At 53.5% G+C, this 23,044-nt stretch overlaps 1 protein-coding gene across 2 annotated transcripts; it reads left to right on the top strand.

Annotated features, from left to right (window-relative positions):
• Nucleotides 1-767: 767 nt before the first annotated feature.
• Man2a2 (mannosidase alpha class 2A member 2) lies at nucleotides 768-22,599 on the top strand. 2 transcript variants are annotated; one of them, XM_075953055.1, is made up of 23 exons: nucleotides 768-1,360; nucleotides 2,381-2,530; nucleotides 3,213-3,470; nucleotides 3,551-3,695; nucleotides 3,812-3,983; nucleotides 4,154-4,281; nucleotides 4,497-4,670; nucleotides 4,992-5,178; nucleotides 7,572-7,698; nucleotides 7,953-8,155; nucleotides 8,297-8,479; nucleotides 8,627-8,741; nucleotides 8,949-9,016; nucleotides 9,145-9,310; nucleotides 10,399-10,635; nucleotides 12,423-12,545; nucleotides 12,825-12,939; nucleotides 13,172-13,305; nucleotides 13,846-13,987; nucleotides 15,936-16,069; nucleotides 18,712-18,906; nucleotides 19,038-19,145; nucleotides 19,999-22,599. In XM_075953055.1, exons 2-23 carry the CDS (start codon nucleotides 2,399-2,401, stop codon nucleotides 20,149-20,151), a joined length of 3,399 nt encoding a protein of 1,132 aa, XP_075809170.1. In that variant the 5' UTR covers nucleotides 768-1,360; nucleotides 2,381-2,398; the 3' UTR covers nucleotides 20,152-22,599. The 2 variants fall into 2 exon arrangements, with proteins under 2 accessions (XP_075809170.1, XP_075809169.1); XM_075953054.1 differs by having other exon boundaries at nucleotides 769-1,360; nucleotides 7,521-7,698.
• The last annotated feature ends 445 nt before the right edge of the window (nucleotides 22,600-23,044 follow it).

Genomic DNA, 23,044 nt, shown 5'->3' with positions numbered 1-23,044 from the left:
GTAGCCCAGGATAGCTTCCAACTTGTGGCGATCCTCCTGTCTCACAGATGAAAGGTGTTTTGTTTTGTTTTTGTCTTTATAGTTATGGCTATCCTGGAACTCACTATGTATACCAGGCTGGCCTCGAACTCTGAGATTCGCCTCCCTCTGCCTTCCAGGTGCAGGGACGAGGCGTGATCTCCTTCGTCTGGCCAAACAGTAATCTTAAAAACAGAAAAATATGAAATCCGTGAAGATGTTCATTGCGGTATAATGTCTTACGCTGCAAATCTGAAACCTGGACGCCCAATAAAGGAATAACCTTTAACAGTATGGTATGCCTTTCGCCTTCCGTGGCAGGAAATTCAGAGCCACCGGGAACTCACAGTGCCCAGACGGAGGGGGCATCCCTTTGCCTAAGAAACATCACTATGGAGCCAGGCAAGGGAGGCCACCACGCACCGCACGCGCTGTTCTGCCCTTTCTGTTAGTGCCTGATTCTTGACTCTCGGAAGATCGTAAAGAAGTCTCGCGGCTCTGCCGCGGTTCCGCAGCGCGCGCCCTGCCCTTTCCACGGCTGCTTAGAGCGGCACAGCAGCCTTAGCGGACCCCTGTACCGACCCAGCAGGAGGCACCGCGGGAACCGGGCCGAGACACTGGGAGGCGACCGCGCCTGGTGCTAGGGGGCGCTGCGGAGCCCGGCGGGGCCCGGAGCTGGGGGACGCAGCGCGCGCTCCCCCGCACCCCTCCTCCTCCCCCACCCGGCGCGCCGCTCGGCCCCGCGGCCGCTAGAGGCGAGAGCGCGGGTTAAGCGCAGGAGCGCGCGGCCGGCCTGGCCCCCGCGGGAGCGCGGCTGCGGGGCCGAGCAGGAGCGGTGGGTGGGCAGCCCTCCGTCTCTGCCTGCGCAACTGCCCGGCGCGCGGGCGGGCGGGCTGCGGTCCCCGGGGATGCAAGCGGTGGCGGCGCGGCCGGCAGGGTCCCGAGCGGCGCGGAGGCCGGCCGCGTACGGTAACGGGCCAGGCGGTGTGCAGGCGATGACTCCTGCCTGCAGGCCGCGGGCGTTGCGGCCTCCGGGTGCCCGCTGAGCTCCGAGGGCCGGAGGGGGCTGGGCGGGCCTGCGTGGGGCGGGGGACGACGACCCCGCGGCAGGTGCCTGCCCCCAACGGTGACCCAGCTCCTGCTCCCCAGCTCCGCCCTCTTTGGCCAGGACCCAATCTCCAGGGGCTAAAAATATTGCCCGGAGGCTCCCGAGCGGAATCAGTTGGCGCTAAGTAGGACGCAGGGTGACAGAGATCTTCAGCACCAGGGCCCGAAGAGCAGACTCTAGAACGCGGTCCCGCCCACGCGCGTTCGGCAGCTAGCGTCCTCCCTCCGCCGACAGGCAAGTGGGGGACCCGCGGGCGGTGGCAGCGGGCATTGTGGGTCCTCTCGAGTTGCTCCGTTTCCGAGAAGCGGCTCCCGGCCTCTGCTACCCTGGGGACTTTGAGTCTCGCCGCTGGCTTCTCAGGAGTCCCTGAAAGCGCTCTGGAAGCCAGGACTGGAAGTTTTTGCACTGCAGGAATCAGTACTGCCAGGGTGAATACTAGAATACTAATTCTGGGTTGTGTTAGAAACGTGAGCATCTCTTTAAAAAGAAATCCATTCTGTATGCTTCCTGAGACAGGATCTGGGCCAGGCACTGTTTCTGCTGAGTAGCAAGCAGTCTGACCTAGGAGGTCAGAGCCGGGATGGCTAGCCTGTGTCTCCAGTCAGTGATTGTACCTCTAAGTCAAACAAAATAGAAGCCTTGGTATTTATGCATCCGAAGGGAGGAAACACATGGCTAGGAAGCCTGGACAGACGTTCTCTGCGGGCAGAGTCCTGAGCAAGCTGTTTGTAATTAGTGGTTTTATAATGAAACGGGAGTCAGAGCTGGGACTCTGTTATCCCTACTTTTGTTTTTGTTTTAATATGTTACGCTTATTTATTCTGTGTGCGTCTACGCCACAGCAAACATGTGGTAGTCAATCAGAGGACAGTTGTGGAGGTTGGTGTTCTGCTTCCACCATGCGAGCCAAATGGCTTAACTTGGTTGTCAGGCTTGGCTGAAAGTGCCTTTACCGCTTGAGCTGTCTCACCTGCCAGTGTCCCCCCTCTCCCCCCAACACACACACACGGTGTATCCAGGTTTTTATGGCTCTGCTTGAGGGGAGACAGACCTCCTGTCCGACAGGACCAGCCCCAGATAAATGTGCAACTTGTGCGCTAGGAGTCGCGAGCAAGGTTTGGTTCTTGGGCGTTCTTTGGTTTTTAACAGAGTCAGGCACATATAGGTGCTCCTTGGGAATTCAGAGGGCGCTTGCTAGGAAGTGCAACAGAAGGTTTTGCATGCCAGAACGACAGGTGGCGTGTCTCCTGCCAGGTACATGTGGGGGTCAGCATGAAGTTGAAAAAGCAGGTTACGGTGTGTGGCGCTGCCATCTTCTGCGTCGCGGTCTTCTCGCTCTACCTGATGCTGGACCGCGTACAGCACGACCCCGCCAGACACCAGAGTGGTGGGAACTTCCCCAGGGTGAGTCACACCTTGTTCTCCTCCTCAAATGCAAGTCACCTGGGCTTGGCATCTTCCCAGCTGTGTCAGGATAGGACAAAAACACCCTCCCCCACCCCGTGGTCTCGGGGAGTACTCCTGGAGCCTCGTGCACGCATGCAGGCTACAGCTGAGTTATGTGTCCATAGCCCAGGAGCACTCCTAGAGAGATTTTCCTTCCTTTGGAGGTGGGTTGCCCAAGGGCTGGTTCTTGCTAAACACAAGCTCCACCACAGGGCTGTGCAGGCCACAGCGGGAGGTGAAAAGCAGCCATGGTGGAAGAAGAAAAGTGGCCGTGTGCATTGTTCGTCTGAGTTTAGTGCTTGGCAGACGCCGCTCATCGACTGCCCTGTTTCTTTGCCATTAAGCTGAATGCAAACCTCAGCACCATGCTTGAGACAGGAAGTCCAGGCCATTGAGCGCAGGCATGCGAGCTGAAACGTTTGCCCTCCGTGAGCTGGAGGGTGACGTTACTTCCAGGCCCAGTGGACAGGAGTCTGCGGGGTGATGTGCAGTCCACTTCAGCCCTGTAGGCCCATGGTCCGACTTGGAGAGGGAATCATAGACCAGTCAGGCATCAGGTGGTGGCCCTGTGCGGGAATTCTTCCTGTGTCTGTGACAGGGAGCTATATGAGTGATCCCTTTCTGTTCTTATTTTTGGCAGAGCCAAATTTCTGTGCTGCAGAACCGGATCGAACAGCTGGAACAGCTGTTGGAGGAAAACCACGAGATCATTAGCCACATCAAGGACTCGGTGCTGGAGCTGACAGCCAATGCCGAGGGCCCGCCAGCCCTACTGCCCTACCACACAGCCAATGGCTCCTGGGCTGTGCTCCCAGAGCCCCGGCCCAGCTTCTTCTCTGTCTCCCCCCAGGACTGCCAGTTTGCTTTGGGGGGCAGGGGTCAGAAGCCAGAGCTACAGGTAAGAGCTGGAGCTGGCGGGGAGTGGGGGGGATCTACTATTGTCGTGGGTGGGCACTGAGCCACGTTCCTCCCTGACAGATGCTAACGGTGTCCGAAGACTTGCCGTTTGACAATGTGGAGGGTGGCGTGTGGAGACAAGGCTTTGACATCTCCTACAGCCCAAATGACTGGGACGCCGAAGACCTGCAGGTGTTTGTGGTACCCCACTCACACAACGATCCAGGTGAAGGCCTAGCAGGCCCCGGCGCCGGGGTGTGGGGCAGGCTTTCTGAGGACAGACGTGAGGGGTGCCGCTGACGTGTGCAGCATATTCAGGGGACCTTGCGTTGGCTCCCCCAGGCTGGATTAAGACTTTTGACAAGTACTACATGGAGCAAACCCAGCACATCCTCAATAGCATGGTTTCCAAGCTGCAGGAAGATCCCCGACGACGCTTTCTCTGGGCAGAAGTCTCTTTCTTCGCCAAGTGGTGGGACAATATCAGCGCCCAAAAGAAGGCAGCAGTTCGAAGGTCAGTGGTAGCTGGGAAGGCGGGGGTGTCATTATGCCCTGGCTCAGTGGGTTGGTCTTGTCTCCTGCCGTGGGTGCCAAGCTTGTGAGTATTCTCTGGCTGGAGGAGGCCAATGCATGTAGTCCCTGTCGCCCTTCCCTGCCACACCCTGAGCGTGCCTTCATCCTTAGGCTGGTGGGAAACGGGCAGCTGGAGATTGCAACAGGCGGGTGGGTGATGCCTGATGAGGCCAACTCCCATTACTTTGCCTTGATTGACCAGCTCATCGAGGGACACCAGTGGCTGGAGAGGAACCTGGGTAAGTCCAGGCGTGGGAGCTAGACTCTGCCCCAGTGCTGGGCCTGAATGTGGTGGCAAGATGCTGTGAGGTACAGTGACCAGTTGGGCGTTGTTCCTTTCCTGGCTCATGCAGCCTGCCTGCTGGGCACGGCAGGAGCTGGCCTCCCTGGCGCTAGAAAGCCAGCAGCCAGTCCCTAAGGTATTCAGGGCCTTTGAAATCTGTGCTCTGCCCAGGTGCAACGCCTCGCTCGGGCTGGGCAGTGGACCCCTTTGGGCACAGCTCCACCATGCCTTACCTGCTGCGCCGTGCCAACCTGACCAGCATGCTGATTCAGAGGGTGCATTATGCCATCAAGAAGCACTTTGCTGCCACTCACAGCCTGGAGTTCATGTGGAGGCAGATGTGGGGTAAGGCCAGGGAGGGGCATGGGTCGTATAGCAGTGCGGTCTTTACTGGGGAAGGGGCAGTTCATTCCAATCAGCCCCTGTGTGAGTCCTGTTTACCTCCGCTGGCGTCTGGGGCACATCTCCTGCAGGAGCTGTGGATCTGGGGGCCCCGTGTCCTGTTCCCATTCTCCACATACTTACAGTCTTGAGTTTGGCCAGAGCCTCAGTGTCTCAGGGTTGCCTATCGACGACACGAATCTACACACGTGTGATGTCTTTGTAGCTAGCTGCTCACCCTGCCTGCCAGTGGCTGACCCTATGGTGTGTCTTCGTCTTCTGTAGATCCAGACGCCAGCACAGACATCTTTTGCCACATGATGCCCTTCTACAGCTACGATGTACCACACACCTGTGGCCCTGATCCCAAGATCTGCTGCCAGTTTGATTTCAAACGCCTGCCTGGCGGGCGCATCAACTGCCCTTGGAAGGTGCCGCCCCGGGCTATTACAGAGGCCAATGTGGCAGACAGGTATCTGCTCTCAGCCCTGCTGGGACAAAGAGTGGGGTTTGGGGTTCTGGGCTGTGGAGCCCCAGGAGTATTCAATCCTCCTGCCTCTTTCTTCTGAGAATGGGGAACAGGTCTTTGCTACCACGTCTGGCTGATGTTGACATTTTGCTCCTCGGAGTTAGACTGAAACGTGGTTTCTGTTCTTTGCTCTGTCACATGGGGCTGCATGATGCTGACCGTACCTGGAAGGAAGGGCAGACTCTGCGGGGAGAGTTTAGGCCGTGCATCTGCAGTAGCGACTCCTTACTGCCTCCCTGGGGAATAGAACTAGCGCTTAGCTTCCTTTCCAGAAGGCTTTTACTTTCCTCACTGAGGCTGCCTTCTGATGCCCTAATAGACTAGGAGATATCCCCCCCCCTTTTTTTTTCTTTTTGAGACAGGATCTCATATTTCAGGCTGACTGGCCTCAAACATGCTTCCATGTCCTGAGTGCTGGGTTACAAGCATGACTCACTACACCTGGTTGCTGCCCAGATCAGGGGTTTGTGAAGCGGGGTGAGCACTCTGCCAGCTGAACTACATCCCCAGTAGACAATTCTTTTTTATTTTCCTTTTTTTTTTGGTTTTTCGAGACAGGGTTTCTCTCTGTGGCTTTGGAGCCTGTCCTCTTTTTTATTTTCCTGAGACAGAGTCTCACTATTTAGTTCTGGCTGTCCCGTAACTCACTATATAGACCAGGCTGGCCTCAAACTCACAGAGATCCGCCCGCCTCTGCCTCCCAAGTGTTGGGACTAAAGGCATGTGCCACTATGCCAGGCACTTGCCCTGAACAGTTCTTAGGTTGGTACTATTTCTTGCAACGTTTCAACTGCTGTCTTTCATTTGACTTAGGTTCTCTGGGTCAGCTCCAGGTCGGGCAGGTGGACCTTATACTCACTGGGCCCAAATGCTGCTTAGATCCACCCAGTCCTTCGGAGATCCTCTAATCTCTGAGAAAAAAGACCTGTCCCTTCTAAGAGAATAGTAAAGGACCTCAAAGATGTCACTGTGACTAAAATTAGACCCCTACAAAAGTGTGAAGGTTGATCTAAATGTCACTTTAGCTAAAATGTTGAGAATGTGGTTAGTAGCAGCAGCAGCGGCTCATGCTAGCAATCCAAGCAAGCACCAAAGCTACTTTTCTTTTTTCTTTTTCTGTTTTTGGAGACAGGGTCTTGTCATGTGGCTCAGGCTGACCTCAGCTTCCAACAGTCCCCCTGCCTCAGTCTCCAAGTATGGGATTACAGGCACATGTCACTACACCTGACAGAAACATGACTCTAATGACATGCTGTAAGGCTCTACTGGACAGATGATATAGATAAAAATAAATTTTCTCATACAGTTCAAGCAAGGCACCGTTCTTCATGTGTGTATGGGGGCTATAGACAGTCTTAGGTAGCTGAGGCTGTCCTTGAACTTGCTGTGTAGGTGAGGATGGGCTTGAACTACTGGTATCCCCAAAGTGCTGGGGTCACAGGCATGTGCTGCCACACCCAGCAGGCCTTCTCTGTATAGACCTGTCTGGCTTCAAACTTGGAACCTTCTTGCCTCAGCTTCCCAAGTACTGGGGTTACAAGGATGTGCTTCTGTGCTGAGCTTATCCTGGGCATCTATTCTTTTTTTTTTTTTGGTTTTTTTTTTCGAGACAGGGTTTCTCTGTGGCTTTGGAGCCTGTCCTGGAACTAGCTCTGTAGACCAGGCTGGTCTCGAACTCACAGAGATCCGCCTGCCTCTGCCTCCCGAGTGCTGGGATTAAAGGCGTGCGCCACCACCGCCCGGCTGCATCTATTCTTTTGTTGAGACAGGATCTCACTATTGCACTGGCTGGCCTGGAACTCACTGTATAGATCAGGCTGACCTCATAATCACAGCGACCTTCCTGCCTTCTGCCTCCCAAGTGCTAGAGTTAAAAGTGAATGCCACCAGGCGTAGTTTGAATGTGTGCACGCCCACGTTTGTGGATGCATACGCAGGTCTGTGAGTGTATATGAAGAGCCACGGTTGACCTCAGAAATCTTCCTTGGTTTTTCTCCACCTTACTCCTTGAAAAGGTTTCTCAGGTGAACCCAGAGCCCATCTCCAGTGTGGGCTGGTCTAGCTATGCAGCTGGCTCTGGGGATCCTGTCTTCACCTGAGCTCTGCATTTATAGTCAGGCCTCCATGCCCACTGGCATTTACATGTTTGGGGGGGTGTGTCCCAAACCCCAGTCCTCATTCTTGTGTGGCAAACATTTTATTCCCTGAGCCACCTCCCTACAACCCTTACCGATCTTTTTAAGCCTGGGACTTCATGTTGGGCCTGTGACCGTCTGTGTTTCCAGGGCAGCCCTGCTCCTGGACCAGTACCGGAAGAAGTCCCGACTTTTCCGCAGCAACGTCCTCCTTGTACCACTGGGTGATGACTTCCGCTATGACAAGCCCCAGGAGTGGGATGCCCAGTTCTTCAACTACCAGCGGCTCTTTGACTTCCTCAACAGCAAGCCTGAGCTCCATGTGCAGGTGGGAGGCTGTGCAGATGGCTGTGTAGTACTCTTGCTGCAGCCCGATCCTTCCTCTACCCGCCCTGCAGCTGTGTGCTCCAGGTCATTCCCAATCCCGGGCACGGTTCCTGTTTGGATCAGAATGCATCCCCAAGTTCCCCAGCTCTTGCTAGACAAAGTCCTCACCTGGGCACACACCTGCAGCATTGTGGAATGGTAGCCAGAGCTCTCAGGAGGCTCTGTAATCGATGGGAGTGTTTTGTGTCCCTACAGGCCCAGTTCGGGACCCTCTCCGAGTATTTTGATGCCCTGTATAAGAGGACAGGAGTGGAGCCCGGTGCCAGGCCTCCAGGGTTTCCTGTGCTGAGTGGAGATTTCTTCTCCTATGCTGACCGGGAGGACCATTACTGGACAGGCTATTACACTTCCCGGCCTTTCTACAAGAGCTTGGACCGAGTCCTAGAAGCCCACCTGCGGTGAGACCTGCCGCCTTCCCTTGTTGAGTGCAAGTTAGTTAACCTTTGCGGAGTAGTGGGAGAGGACCCTGCCAGTGTGGGGGTGACCCTTGGGCGAGGTTGAACAGGAGAGGAAGGGCTCTGACTTCTTTCTCTGGGTAGTGGGGCAGAGGTTCTATACAGCCTGGCTGTGGCTCATGCCCGCCGCTCTGGACTGGCTGGCCAGTACCCGGTGTCTGATTTTGCTCTTCTGACGGAAGCTCGGCGCACACTGGGGCTCTTCCAGCACCATGATGCCATCACCGGAACTGCCAAGGAGGCGGTGGTGGTAGACTATGGAGTCAGGTAGGTGCCACCCCCATGTCCCTCACCATTTCAAAGAGAGGCTATGTGGGTGGTTGGTGGGTAGGCTGCCAGGGGCTGGTCCTGCTGGTGTGGCAGACAGCCTCCCCATGGCTGTCTTCTCTCTGCTTTCTCTCTTCCCTTCCGCAGGCTGCTGCGGTCCCTGGTTAGCCTGAAGCAGGTCATCATCAATGCTGCCCACTATCTGGTGCTAGGAGACAAGGAAGCCTACGAATTTGACCCTGGGACACCATTCCTTCAAATGGTGAGCCCCCTGCTACATCTGCTTGAGAGATCCTGTGGTTTGGGTGGGTACTACCTCGAGAGCCGCTGTTGCTGGGTGCTGTGCCTTTTTCTCTTCCTTGCTCTGCGGTGCAAACTCCATGCTTATGGTCCATATCCTGGACAGGTTGGGGTGGGAAGGAGGTTGAGCCCAGCCATTCATTCTTTCTTCCTGCTCACGTCACTGCAGGACGAGAGCCGTTCAAGTCACGATGCCCTGCCAGAGCGCACAGTGATCCAGCTGGACTCCTCACCCAGGTGAGTCAGGCCTGGCCAGGCTCACAGAGGCACCCTCCACTCCCCAGAACAAGGGGGCCTTGCTCTGGCTGCTGCTTCTGCCCTGCCACTGCAGCAAGCTCCCGGGTCAGCCCACCTTCCACCCACAGGTTTGTGGTGCTATTTAACCCGCTGGAACAGGAGAGGCTCAGTGTGGTGTCCCTGCTGGTCAACTCCCCAAGGGTGCGAGTCCTTTCCGAGGCGGGTCAGCCCCTCTCTGTGCAGATCAGTGTGCACTGGAGCTCGGCCACTGACCTGGTCCCCGATGTCTACCAGGTGAGGCAGGGCTCAGCCCTCCCTGCTCATCAGTACCTCTCCTGGGCCTCCCTCCCCACCAATACTCGCTTCCTATTCCTCCGCTGCGCTCTGCTTGCTCCCCAGGATAGAGGCAGGTGGCTTGGGGAGAGGCATTGCCCAAAGGACAGTCACTCTTGGGATCTGAGTATCCCTAAAAGGATGGCGAGGACACTGTGGTCATAATTATAGCACAGATGGTAGCAACAGTGCCCTCGGCTGCTCAGCAAGTGTTTGTTTACTTCGTTGTGATGGGGTCTTGCATGTTGCCCAAGCTGGTCTCTTAATTCCTGGACACAGCTTCTAAAGATGGTTTATTATGGTTGACTTATGTATTTCATCTGTAATGTGGATGAAAAATAAATGCTCAGACATAGTTCATGGCAGGCACGGCTTCATTTGCTTAAATATTCAATTCTTTAAGATTGTTTTTAAAGACGAGCCTCACTGTGTAGTTTAGGTCGGCTTCAGACCTGCTTTGCTCTGCTCCAGCCTCCTGACTGTTGGGGTACAGCAATGTACCCCCCCAGCTTTCATCAAACTCTTATGAGTGTACATAGTGATGCCATCCTCATTTCACCAGAAGCAGAGGTCCAGAGAGGTTGTGCTACCTGCCTAAGGTTGCTCAGACAGTCTGTGAAGTTAGCTTGCTTCAGACTCTGGGCTCTCAGCTGAGTGCTGTGCCCCTTTGCCGACAGACGTGCGGAATAACACTGTGGCTCAGAACCAGGATGCCAAAGCAGATAGGACTTTACAGACAGAAATGCAAGGTTCCATGCTTAGCTTCAGAAAACAATGTCGGGAGGTGGTGGTGCACGCCTTTAATCCCAGCACTCTGGAAGCCGAGGCAGTTTGAGGCCAGCCTGGTCTACAAAGTGAGTTCTAGGGACAGCCAGGGATGTTACACAGAGAAATCCTGTCTCAAAAAAAATCAGAAAAAGAAAATTGAAAGCCAAAAAAAAAAAAAAAAAAAAAAACAACCCAGCAAACAGAATGTGGAGGTCCAGGATGGTGGAGAAGTCTGGACTGGTGCTTCTCTGCTCATTGCTTCTTTCCGCTCCTGGACTCAGGTGTCGGTGCCCATCCGCCTGCCAGCCCTGGGCCTGGGTGTGCTGCAGCTGCAGCCAGATCTCGATGGGCCCTACACGCTGCCATCTTCCGTACGCGTCTACCTGAACGGTGCGAAGCTGTCCATCGGCAGGCAAGCAGCCTTCCCTCTCCGTGTCATGGACTCCAGCCCCAGTGACTTCGCCATCAGCAATCGCTACATGCAGGTCTGGTTCTCCGGCCCTACTGGGCTCCTCAAGGTAAGGGCCAGGCCTGGGTCGGTGGGGAGGGAGCAGAGAAGGGCATGGGCATCAGGAGACTGTGTACAGTTGTTCTGGCCCCATGTACCCCCTGTTGCCTGACTCACAGAGGCTTGGGTGTGAGCTTTCACAGCTCTCAAGCTGACAGCAGGCACGGCTGAGCACAGCATTAACCGTCTGCTACTGTGTCTGCAACTTGTAAAGAAGAGAAGGTTTATTACAGTTTGTGAGCATTGAGCCTGCGGTTAGGCAGGCCCGTTGCGTTTGGGCCTGTGGTTAGGCAGCACATCACAGCAAGGAACACATCTCAGGAAAGTAAATTACGGCACAGCCAGGATGCAGGAGAGAGGTTGGGTGTGCTGGTGCATACCTAAGATTTCAGCAGTGGCAGGGCAGAAGCAAGAGGCCACAAGTTCAGGGTCATCTTTGGCTGCATAGCAAGGCCAACCTGAACTATTGTGAGACCCTTGTCTCAAAAAGTTTAAAGAAAGAAGTTGGGTTTGATCACATACATCTTCAGTTCTTACACTTGAGAGACCGAGTTGGGGTGTGTGTGTGTGTGGGTGTCCTCTGTAAATTCAAGGCCAGCTTGCTCTACGTGGTGAGTTCCAGGAAAGCCAGTGAAATGGTACCTCAAAATAAATGAAGGGAGGGAGGGAGGGAGGGAGGAAGGAAGGGAGGAAGGAAAAATAAAAAGGGACTGGTCGGGACTACACAAAGAAACCCTTTCTCAGAAAAAAAAAAGGTGGGGGCTGGAGTTGCATGCTAGATTAAGCATCTACCATCGGAGCTACAAGAAGCTACCGGGTGCGGTAGCACATGCCTGTAATCCCAGCATGGGGAGGTGAAGGCAGGAAGATCAGAAGTTACGATCTTAGCTGGGTTGTGGTAACACACCTTTAATGCCAGCACTCAGGAGACTGAGGCAGTTGGATCTCGAGGCCAGCCTGGTTTACAGAGTAAGTTCTAGGATAGCCAGGTCTACACAGAAAAACCCTGTCTCAAGAAAAACAAAAAAGACGGGGCCTGGAGAGATAGCTCAAAGGTTAAGAGCACTAGCTGCTTTTCCTGAAGCCCTGAGTTCAGGTCCCAGCAACCACACAGTGGGTCACAACCATCTGTAGTGAGATCTGGTGCCCAGTAGGCAAACATGCATAATAAATAAATCTTCTTCTTCTTTTTTTTTTTTTGGTTTTTCGAGATGGGGTTTCTCTGTAGCTTTGGAGCCTGTCCTAGAACTAGCTTTTTTTTTTTTAAAGATTTATTTATTTATTATGTATACAGTATTCTCAGTACTCCTCCTGCAGGCCAGAAGAGGGCACTGGATCTCATTACAGATGGTTGTGAGCCACCATGTGGTTGCTGGGAATTGAACTCAGGACCTTTGGAAGAGCAGGATGGTGCTCTTAACCACTGAGCCATCTCTCCAGCCCTGGAGCTAGCTCTTGTAGACCATGCTGGCCTCAAACTCTCAGAGATCCACCTGCCTCCCAAGTGCTGGGATTAAAGGTGTGTGCCACCACTGCCTGGCTAATAAATAAATCTTAAAACAAAAAAACAAGAAACAAGAAAGAAAAAGTAGAAGGGAGGCGGGGAAGTGGTAGAGTCCCGATGGACGTCTCCACCTCTTGAAGCAGCAGTCTGGGAAGAAGCCCTTAACACACAGACCTAAGATCCCAGCTGTAGCACTGGGCTTGGCTCCTGAGGGGAAGTCAGTCCCTACCCTCCCAGGGGGAGACCTGACATGCTGGTGTGGGGCCAGGGGTCAGGGCTGTGTTCTTTGGCAGAGCATCCGAAGGGTGGACGAGGAGCAGGAACAGCAGATGGACATGAAGTTCCTCATCTACGGCACCCGCACATCCAAAGACAAGAGTGGTGCCTACCTCTTCCTGCCGGATAGCGAGGCTAAGGTACCTGCGATGGCTCCCACAATCTGCGGGATCTCATGGATTGGGAGGGCCCTGGCATCCCTTCGGTCTCTGCCTCTGCCTCCTGTGTCTTGCCTGCCTGTCCTTGTCTTCGTTGCCATGTAGAGGTGAACTGTGGACTTAACCATGGCTCTGGGCCTGCTCAGCACAGGTGCTCAGGCCAGAGCACTGGGACAGGGACTTCCATTGCCCCACTCTGGGTTGGTGCTGTCACTGTGTACTCTGTACTGTGGGTTCAGTGCCCCCGTGCTCTTTTCCCAGCCCTATGTCCCCAAGAAGCCTCCTGTGCTGCGTGTCACCGAAGGCCCGTTCTTCTCGGAGGTGGCTGCATATTACGAGCATTTTCACCAAGTGATCCGACTTTATAACCTGCCAGGTGAGCTGTGCAGGTGGGGAGGGTCCCAAGGAGACGCAGGCTGGCACCGGTTCCTCTTCTGCCCCATCTCTGCTGACAAACAGATGTGTCATCTGACATGGATGTTTGATTCTCTTGCGGGAAAATCCAATGGACTGTGGCCTGGAAGCTCCCAGGAGGAGGGTGGTGGTGCCTTCCCCGGCATAGTCTCTCAGGCTATGCTCACCTCACTTCTGGCTGTCCCTGTGTGCAGGGGTAGAGGGGCTGTCTCTGGACATGGCGTTCCTGGTAGACATCAGGGACTATGTGAACAAGGAGCTGGCCCTGCGCATTCACACGGACATTGACAGCCAGGGTACTTTCTTCACAGACCTCAATGGCTTTCAGGTAACTCCTGGGCCCCATAGAACTTGGGCTGCTTTTGGCCTCCAGTGCTGTGGGGAGGGGGCCAAGGACTGGGGGCCAGTATGGGGCCAGTGAGGTGGCTTGGTGGGTAAAGGCTCTTGATCAGGCCTGGCAACCTGAGCTCAATTCCTGGAAGCCTGGTAAAGATGGAATGAGAGAAACCATTCCACAGAGTTCTCCTCTGACTTGCACATGTGTGCTGTGGCACACACACTACTGTGCACACGTTATATACATGTCATATACATACACTCAATTAAGAAAAAATAGCTGGGTGGTGGTGGTGCATGCCTTTACTCCCAGCACTTGGGAGGCAAAGAAAGGGAGATCTCTGAGTTCAAAGCCAGCCTGATCTACAGAGTGAGTTCTGGGACAACCAGGGCTACACAGAGAAACCCTGTCTCAAGAAAAAACAAATAATAACAAAAACAAAAATAATAGCCAGAAATGCCTTCACACTAAGGAGCTTTCAGAACATAAATCAGACATCATTCCTGGCTGGCCTTGAACTCCTCCCTGCAGGTACAGCCCCGGCGGTATCTAAAGAAGTTGCCCCTGCAGGCTAACTTTTACCCCATGCCTGTCATGGCCTATATCCAAGATGCACAGAGGCGCCTCACGCTGCACACCGCCCAGGCCCTGGGTGTCTCCAGCCTCGGTGATGGTGAGTAGGGAACCAGCCTCCCTTTGCCTCAGAGAGTCCTCTGTTGGCTCGTCTCCCCTCTCTCTAAACCCCATCACCCCAAAGTTTGGAAAGGGGTGAGCCATCTACAGCTCCTTCAGTCACACTTGGGCATCCTCCCCTTTGGGGGAAGAAGCTGGGGATTGAAGGATTAGTCTCAGCTGAGGGGCACAGCTCTTTTTTCTTTCCTTTTATTTTTGAGGCAGGGTTTTTATGTGTAGCTCTGGCTGTCCTGGAACTTTCTCTGTAGACCAGGCTGGCCTCGAACTTAGAGAGATATCCACCTGCCTCTGCCTTCTGTGCTGAAATTAAAGGTGTGTGCTCCCACCAGGCAGATCACCGGGCAGATGATTCCAGTGTCATACTTAGAAAAGGAGAAATGTCTGTATTTCCTCCTAATGGTCAGTATATATATATAAAAAAAAGGCTGACGTTTTGTTTTGTTTTTTGTTTTTGTTTTTGTTTTATGTTCATCAAGGCATGGTTTCTCTGTAGCTTTGGAGCCTGTCCTGAAACTAGCTCTTTAGACCAGGCTGGCTTCGAACTCACAGAGATCCACCTGCCTCAGCCTCTCGAGTACTGGGATTAAAGGCATATGCCACTGTCACCCAGCTGACATTCTTACTAATCAAAGGAAGAGTTCTAGGCCTAGTAGCATAGACATGTAACCTCAGCTCTTTGGAGGCCGAGGTAGGAAGATTCTAAATTCAAACTCAGTCTGGGCCATTTGGTGAGACTTTGTCTGGAGGTTTAACTCTGTGCTGGATGACCTGCGCGGCACGAGCAGGGTGTGAGCCTCTCTGCTCAGTACTGGAGAGAGTGAGAAGCCAGCAGGGATAAGGCCAAGGCCCCCTGTCCCCTGTGATATCTACAGCCTTGGGACAAAATGAGAAGTCACTCAGGGACTCTTCTGTCTGTGGGGCACAGAGGCCTTGAGGGCTGAACTGAGTACAGGGTTAAGGCTGTGCCACAGTTGTGCTGAGTGTTGTGCCTACTTCCTCCGTGGGAGGAGTGTGGCTCCCCTCTCATCTGCCAGGATGTTTTTGGGCTCTGTCTGTCTCAGAACTCCTGAATGCAGCCCATTGTCCTTGCTCAGTCAGCTGTCTGCCCCTCTGGGACATGGGGCATTAAGGAATGATTATATTCTAGGCAAGGAACCTATTTTAGGGCTGGGGACAGCTTCCTGTGTCTGCTCAGAGGAGAAAGCCACAGCGACTACAGAGATCAGAAAAGGACTGTGGAGATGAAAGGGAAACCTGAGCCTCTGTGGTGGAGGCTGCTCTGGGCAGCTGTGGGGAAAGCTTTTTTTCCCTCTGGTCCATAGGCTTTGCAGTGAGGCCCCTCCCCCAGCACATTCCATGGGTAGTCCTCTTCTGTCTCTCACTGGAGGCCTTGCTCACCTCACCTCATATGCCTTCTGCCTGTTTCACCACAGCCTGCAGATTCTGACGGGCACGGCCATCCACTCCAGGCTGCCCTGCTGGGCGGTTTAGCCCATGCCAGGTAGAGCAGAGAGGCCAGAGAACGTGTGTCAGTCATGAGTCTGTCCAACCCGAGCAAGCCCACCTCAGATGAGGGGCTCTGCAGCAGTATGACAGGCCTCTCAGTTTTCTGTCCGCTGGCTCTTTACCGTGTTCTGTGTGGCCTGACCCCAAGAGGTTTCCTGCTGATCTAGGCCCAGGGCCCAGGTCTTAGTCCTGAGTCACCGAGGGGAACTGCCATGGTCAGAACTCCCCTTTCGGGTCCTCCTGTCTCCTCACCTGCACTCTGCTCTCCCAGTACTAGAACTCCATCATTCTCTCCTGAGTGACTCAGCTTGTCTGTCTCACTGCCCTTTTTCCTGAGTACCTGAGGTGGAGAGTCGGCTCCCAAGGCCTGTGTCTGCTGAGACCGGGCTTGGCAAGCTGGAGCTCACTGTTACCGTCCCCAGGCCAGCTGGAGGTGATCTTGGACCGACGACTGATGCAGGATGACAACCGGGGTCTAGGCCAAGGGCTCAAAGACAACAAGATCACCTGCAACCACTTCCGCCTCCTGTTAGAACGGCGAACCGTGGGCCATGAGGTAAGATCTGGGCCCGTTGTCCAGCGAGCTAATGTAGGTTCAGCCCCGTGGGGAACCCTGTGGTTTCCCGAATGTAGCTGGAGGAGTACAGAGAGTACAGCTTCACTCTTGTGCTGAGGCAGGGGCCATATGGCGTCTGCTGACCCCTCTCGTGCAGCTTGGCAGCCCCTCCCCCACCACACTTTCACCTTGCCCCTGTCGTGTTCATCCTCTGCCTTTCTCTTTGCTGCCCTCATCGTCCCCTCTCCAGCCCGAGCATTTCCTAACCCCGACACAGCCCTGCTTGGGCTTTCTTTGCCTCACCGGCCTGGCTTTTTCTCCAAACTGGCAGCCATGTTTAGGGGTTTGATCTTTTCCAGCAGCCCAAAGGGTGGGGGTGGCCTGGGGTGAGCAGACCGGCCCTGTAGCTGGAGTCTGCTGCCTAGCACCCCGCAGGGCAGGTGCGGCTTAGCTACTTACTATAGCAGGACTAGTCTGTGGGTGCATAGCCCCTGCTGTGCTGACCCCCGCCCCCACTAGAGGAGCAGGCTGGGGAGCTGCTGTAAGAGTAAAAGTCTAGGGCAGAAGTGGGTCTGGCTGGGCCCGCAGCGCCAAGGCAGTATGGCTGAGGAGATGGCTGCCTGAATCAGCAGTCCCCAGGCTCCGCTTCAGTGAGGGGGAACCATGAACAACGGAGAGGGCAGCGGTGACGGTGCCAGTGAGGCTGGTTGTGACTTTAGACGGGAGCAGTGCGGACGAGCATGGCAGCCGCCGTCCACATGTGCAGCCCAGTGCTCTGCGCATGTTAGGCAAGTGCGCTACCGCTAAGTCTCCAGTCAAGTTTTTAGGTTTGTTTTTGAGGTGTGTGTGTGTGTGTATGTGCTTGAGACAGGCTCTTGGGGCTGTAGAGGTGGCTCAGCGGTTAAGGGCACTGGCTGCTCTTCCAGAAGATGCAGGTTCAATTCCCAGCTCCCACAAGGCAGCTCACAACTGTCTATAACTCCAGTTCCAGGGGATCCGACACCCTCACACAGACATGCATGCAGACCAAACACCAATGCACATAAAAATAAATAAATATTTAAAAAGTTTGTGAGACAGGGTCTTATGTAGCTTAGGCTGCCCTCCTGTTTTGGTCTCACTGTTGCCTAGGCTGGCCTTGAACTGCCGAGTTCAAGTGAGCATCCAGTCTCAGCCCCCTAGCAGCTAAGACTACAGACATATGCCACCATGCCCAGTTATGTATGCCTGTTTACTTACTTGTTGAGACAAGGTCTCGTGTAGCCCAGGCTAGCCTCATCCTCCTGCCTTTATTTCCCAAGGGTTAGAATTATAGGAGTATACCACCATGTTTGTTTTGTTTTGTTTTAATATGTAGCTACTCAAATGAATTCAGATGAAATAAGTTGAGGTTTTCACTCAACACTAACCACGCTCCTTGGGCCAGGTGTGGTGACATGTCTTCAACTCAGGTGTTCAGCAGACAGAGGCAGGTGGATCTCTGTGAGGGTGAAGCCTGGTCTGCATAGGGAGTTCAGGGCAGTTGATACTACATAGTGAGACCCTGTCTCAGAATCAAAAGAATAAAAAAAAATTGTAAGGAGCTGGAGAGATGGCTTAGTGGTTAAGAGCATTGACTGCTCTTCTGGAGGCCCATGTTTGATCTTCACTCACAGGGCAGCTCAGGGCCATCTGTAATTCCAGTTCAAGGAATGGAGTGTCTTCTCTTGGCCTCCAGGAGTACTTACTGCACACATGAAGTGCACAGACATATATGCATATATGCAGGCAACGTCACACATATATGGGGGTGCACATCACACACACTAATAATAATAATTTGTTTGTTTAAATTACATTAAGACCCCAGTGGTTCTAGGTAGTCAGTGGCTATCACAAAAGGCGTTTCTGCTGTATCAGAAAACTCCATGAGCCAGTGCTGGGCTAGAGCATGGTGGGAGGGAGGAGCAGGGCAGGGTGCCCAGACAGAGTCTGAGACCATGGAAGGACTTGAGCGAGGAGGGATGTCATTTGCCCTCAGCTGTCAGGACCGTGGCTCTCCGGGGAAACAAGGAAGGGATGACAGATTTAAGATGTTGAAGGGACTTGAACTAAGCAAAGGGTCGGAAATTGAAGTTGGAGTGGCAGTCTGTATTGAAGACATTGCAGAAGCAAAATGGAAGAGGAATAACCACCCTGCCTGGGCTTGAAGGGAGAAGGGAGACTGTATATAGGACACTCAGAGGGGGTGCCGGGGTCAGGGGTCCAGCGTATAGAAATATAGTGGCTGCAGAGAGAAGTCCCACGTAAGCCTGTGAATGTGGCATCCTGGGAGCCACCTGAGGGGTGGTCTTCACTCCAGCTGGTAAACCTGAGGGTCAGGCTGGCACTGTGGATGTGGCATCTAACCGTGGGATGGTTACAACACTGTCACTATGAGAAGCCTGTCCTGTCTGTCGTCCTTTCCTCCTCTCTGTGTGCTGGCCACACTAGCGAGAACACAAGAAGTAGCCACTCATGAAGGGTTGGCAGTTTGGGGCCCGGAACCAGGCAGCTAGAGTCCAGGTGGAGCGGGAAAGCTGTTTGGAAAGGATCTGGCCTGCCTCCCCTTCTTCACCCTTTAGCCTGGCTCCCCTCACCTACATTTTGGGTTCAACTTGCAGGTCCAAGATGAACGCTCTACCAGCTACCCGTCCCTCCTCAGCCACCTGACTTCCATGTACCTCAACATGCCTCCGCTTGCCTTGCCTGTGGCCAAGAGGCAGGCCACCAGCCCCGCTCTGCGCTCTTTTCACCCTGTGGCCTCCCCACTGCCCTGTGACTTCCACCTGCTCAATCTGCGCACGCTCCCAGCTGAGGTAAGTGTTCCCGTGAGTGCTTGCCCTCACCACCAGGTTCTGGCCTTGCCTCAGCTCTTCTCTGTTCAGCCTTGCCCTCTGGGCAGAAGTGCAGCTGACCCTCCATTGCCCTTGCCCTGACTGCCTTCCAGGACACCCTGCCCTCAGCTGATGCCGCACTCCTCCTACACCGCAAGGGTTTTGACTGTGGCCTTGAGGCCAAGAACCTGGGCTTCAACTGTACCACAAGCCAAGGCAAGGTGAGCAAGGCCCAGGGGTGGAGGCAGGACCCTTTGTCAAGACAGTGAAGCTGGACCTTCTGCAGTAGCAGAACTGAGAACTTAGAGGGAGGCTGGCCTGGGGCTTGGCAGTAGGGTGAGAGGAGAAGGCATAACCTCAGGGCTCCTCAGAAACAAAGGAGAGGCTGTTGATGTGTTTTTAGTATTGAGTTGGCCATGAGCAGTTTCAGACAAGGCACTGAACTAGAAGTCAGGAGGAGGGGGCCTGTACTGAGCGTGGTGGGAAATTGAGAATGAAGAACTGCTGCACCTTTCAAAGTGTTAGTCTGCCCTGGTAACTGAGAAGTGAATCCAGACATAGTCCTTGTTCTCAAACACAGCTTGGTGTCCAGGCTACTCCGGTGCCTGGATAGGCTCCCGACTTGAGTAGATTGAGCAGAGCCTGTCTGAGGTGTGTTGCTTCAGAGAGGACCATAGCTTCCGTGAGATGAGTTCCTTCTTACTTTTTATATTTATTTATTGTGTTTTTATTCTTGAGACAAGGTCTTATGTAGGCTGGATACAATCTTACTTTGTGGCCAAAGCTGAGTTGAACTCCTGAGCCACCTGAGTCCACCTCCCAAGAGCTACAGTCATGTGTCGCCATCTTAGCGCTACTTTCTCTCAAAGATTTGACAGAAAGCCAGGTGTGGCGGCTCACAATACCATCCCAGCACTCAGGAGACTGAGATGGGATTGCTGTGAGTTGGAGGGCAGCCTTGATGACAGTGTGGGACCCTGTATTAAAAAAACTAAAAGGTGGTACTGGCTGTGAGGAAGAACTTAGCCCAGTGTTGGCGGTGCCCAGCTCAGCCTGCCTCCTCTCTCTTCACAGCTGACCCTGGGGAGCCTCTTCCATGGCCTGGATGTGGTGTTTCTACAGCCAACCTCTTTGACCTTGCTGTACCCTCTGGCCTCACCCTCCAACAGCACTGACATCTTTCTGGAGCCCATGGAGATTGGCACCTTCCGCCTCCGCTTGGGTTAGGTTAGGGCTTCTTGTGGCCTGAAGAGAAAGTGCATCCACAGAGACTGTCTCTTAGCACCAGGATGGGTTGGGCAGGTCACACTAGTACCACATCCTGTTCTGCCTCTCAGAACTGTGACGGACTGGGCTCTGCCCTTACTTTGTCTATTGCTGCTTCTGTGTTTGGGACAACCCACACATCGGTGGTGGGCAGATGCCGGTGAGACAAGGGAGAAGAGGTTCTTTGGGTTGTGAGTAGGTACCCAGTGGGGCACAGGCTCAGGCTCCCATTTTCCCAAAATGGGATGTAGGAAGAGTCGGGGCAAACAGAAGAGGTCAAGGAAGCTGAGGGAACAGCCCAGTGCCAGGTGACTGCACTTAGGAGCTAGCTCTGGGGGAGGTCCTGTGGTGACAGAGACCCCGCATGTCCTTCTGCGAAGCACAGGAGCAGAAATCTGGGAGAAGAGCATAGGGTCCCATGATTAGTGAAGTAGAGGAGCGGAAGGGATCCCTAGCTCTCCCAAGAGCCTAAAGACCTTGCTGCTTTCTGCTCTGCCTCTGCTCTAAGTGCCACTGAGCCTGTATGCCCCAGCTAGTGACTGCTGGGCGGCAGGAAGGACTTGCTTGGGACTCCAAATCAAGGCCAGAGGCCATAGAACACTTCGGGTGCCCATGCCTGCCCTGCGCTTGTCCTCTGGTGATGTGCTGGTTGGTGGCAGGGGTGAGAAGTATCTCCCATCCTCCCTGCTGCTTCATCTCACACACTGCTCTCTACAAGTTCCTGTCATGGGGTTCTGGAAAGTTCCTTTCCCTAGAAAGGAAACGGAGCTGCCAAGACCCCTGTGCTTGGGTATCTTGGAAAGGCACCCCATGCTGGGTCCAGTGGCAGGTTGAGAAGGTTCATCTTTGTTCCATCTGCAGAATTATTGCCTTCCTGGTATGTGGGACAAAGAAAATGGAGAAAAAATTAGGAGGCCGTATGCTTCATTTTAGCTTCAATTAATAGTGAATTTGTCGATAAATGATAAACAGAGAGTTGGTAAAAGAGAAACTCCATCCCTTATGAAATCTTAGTAAGCCAAGACTAGAAAGAAGCATCGTCTAGATAAAGGTCCCTATCACCAGTAACAATGGCACCTAAAGAACCAAACAGCACAGGCACGCTCCTGAGAGTCAGAAATTAGCCAGGGGCGTGCTGTTATTTAGCAGGGTCCCCGGGTCACTAACCCCTGCAGTTGAGCAGATGGGGCCAAGGAAGAGTCCCGACGGCCACTGTTTTTAAACCACAAGTTCCCTAGAAACTAGTGTCACCCGAAGACCCAGCAAGGCATTCTGTGAGTTGCCTGAGTGCTGTCCACGCTCCTGTAAAGACTGGTTCTTCCCAAATCAGCCCATAAAATCAGTGCAATTCCAGCAAGATTGGATACTTTGTGGAATTCTGCCCGTTCTGACATTCATTTGGAAGAGTACAGGAGGACATGAGGTAGTTCTGAATGGCAGTGGTGGTGTGCGCCTGGTGGGTCCAAGGTGGGCAGAAGGCACTTGTTTTTGAGTCCTACCAGCATGAATTCAGTCGTCATGCGGGTCAGAGAGACTGCTGGGGCAGCACGGAAGTTCAGACAGACCCAGCACACAGACGTGGGTACATGGTTTCAGGTGCAGGGAGGGAGAGATGGATTGTTTAATAAATAGTTCCCTGAGACAGCAAGCTAGCTGTTAGTTGGAACTCTACCTCAGTTTCCCAAAAACTAGGTCTAGAGGGAAAAACAACAACAATATTTTGAGAAATATATATATATATTGAGACAGGGTCTCCCTGTGTAGCTCTGGCTGTCCTGGAATTCACTATGTGGACCAAGCTGGCCTCAGAGTCACAGAGGTCCCCACCCGCTGCTGGGACTAAAGGCATGTGCCATCACACCTAGCAAGAAAATATATTTTTATACCTGATGTAGGACATTCTTTTCTAGATATAACATGGAACCTTAACATATAATAGGGGGAACGACTAAAAAAATAGATTTTGCCACAAAAAAAAAATGAGAGCATGTTATAGGAAACAGGTTAACACCCACCTGTGCAGGTGAGCAAGCATCTACAGCAGGTAGGCACTGCAGGAGAAAAGCTTGCTCGGCTCCTCAGAGAGCATCACCAGGGTCTGCCCAGCGGTCACCTGAAGATTCAGTAGTGACAGGTCCTCCAGAGTGCACGCAGCCAGGCTCAGGCCTGGGTTCCTAGTCAGGTCTCGGTGAAGAAAACCATGATGCGTGGGAAGGGCTTACTTAGCGTAGAGCCTGGGCTCAAGGCAGGTGTGGGTGGGAGTTTCTGTCCCAAAACGCGTTAGGAAAAGGTATGAAGCCGCTGTTAGAGCAAGTCTTGTTTGCTGGTATATGGTTTGTAGTCCAATGACAGGGGAGACTCTGTGAACCCCTAGGAAATTAGCAGAATAAAGGATACTCTTTGGAGGTCTTAGATGTGCAGTAAAGTTAATGCCACACAAAAGTGTCAGCGCATCCCAGACTTGCCATGGAGAACCAGGTTTATTGTCGGTCTGTCATCTTCTGCCTCTGCCGCCACGCTGGGCTCACAGGCCTGCACCATCTGCCTCGCTGGTGTTCCCTAGTCCAGTATTTCTTAGAGCAGCATTGTTCAGAATGTCCTGTCAGCAGAGTTGCTTCTGGAAAGTGCAGGTTTCTGTCCTGTCCTCAATAGATAGGGCTGTTTCTTCAGTCTGGGCGCTGAAGTGATGTGCACGCAGGGCCACGTGCATCTGGATAAAGAAACAGAAACTTGCTCTACAACACAGGAAGAAAAAAAGACAATTCTGGGAGTAAGGCCAAAAAATTTGTTTGGGTTTGTTGTGTGTGTGTGTGTTGTTTTGGTTTTTTTTTGTTTGTTTCTCTGTTGTTTTCTG

Source organism: Microtus pennsylvanicus, chromosome 18, assembly GCF_037038515.1.
Source record: "Microtus pennsylvanicus isolate mMicPen1 chromosome 18, mMicPen1.hap1, whole genome shotgun sequence".
Lineage (NCBI taxonomy): Eukaryota > Metazoa > Chordata > Mammalia > Rodentia > Cricetidae > Microtus > Microtus pennsylvanicus.
This window is presented reverse-complemented; position numbering and strand designations above follow the sequence as displayed.

What these genes read in the sequence shown, in the direction of transcription:
- Man2a2 (XM_075953054.1), top strand. Translation starts at nt 2,399, where the DNA reads ATGAAGTTGAAAAAGCAGGTTACGGTGTGTGGCGCTGCCATCTTCTGC. An exon ending in GTGGTGGGAACTTCCCCAGG is followed by an intron (nt 2,531 to 3,212) that starts GTGAGTCACACC and finishes TATTTTTGGCAG; the next exon opens with AGCCAAATTTCTGTGCTGCA. An exon ending in GGCGAACCGTGGGCCATGAG is followed by an intron (nt 16,070 to 18,711) that starts GTAAGATCTGGG and finishes TTCAACTTGCAG; the next exon opens with GTCCAAGATGAACGCTCTAC.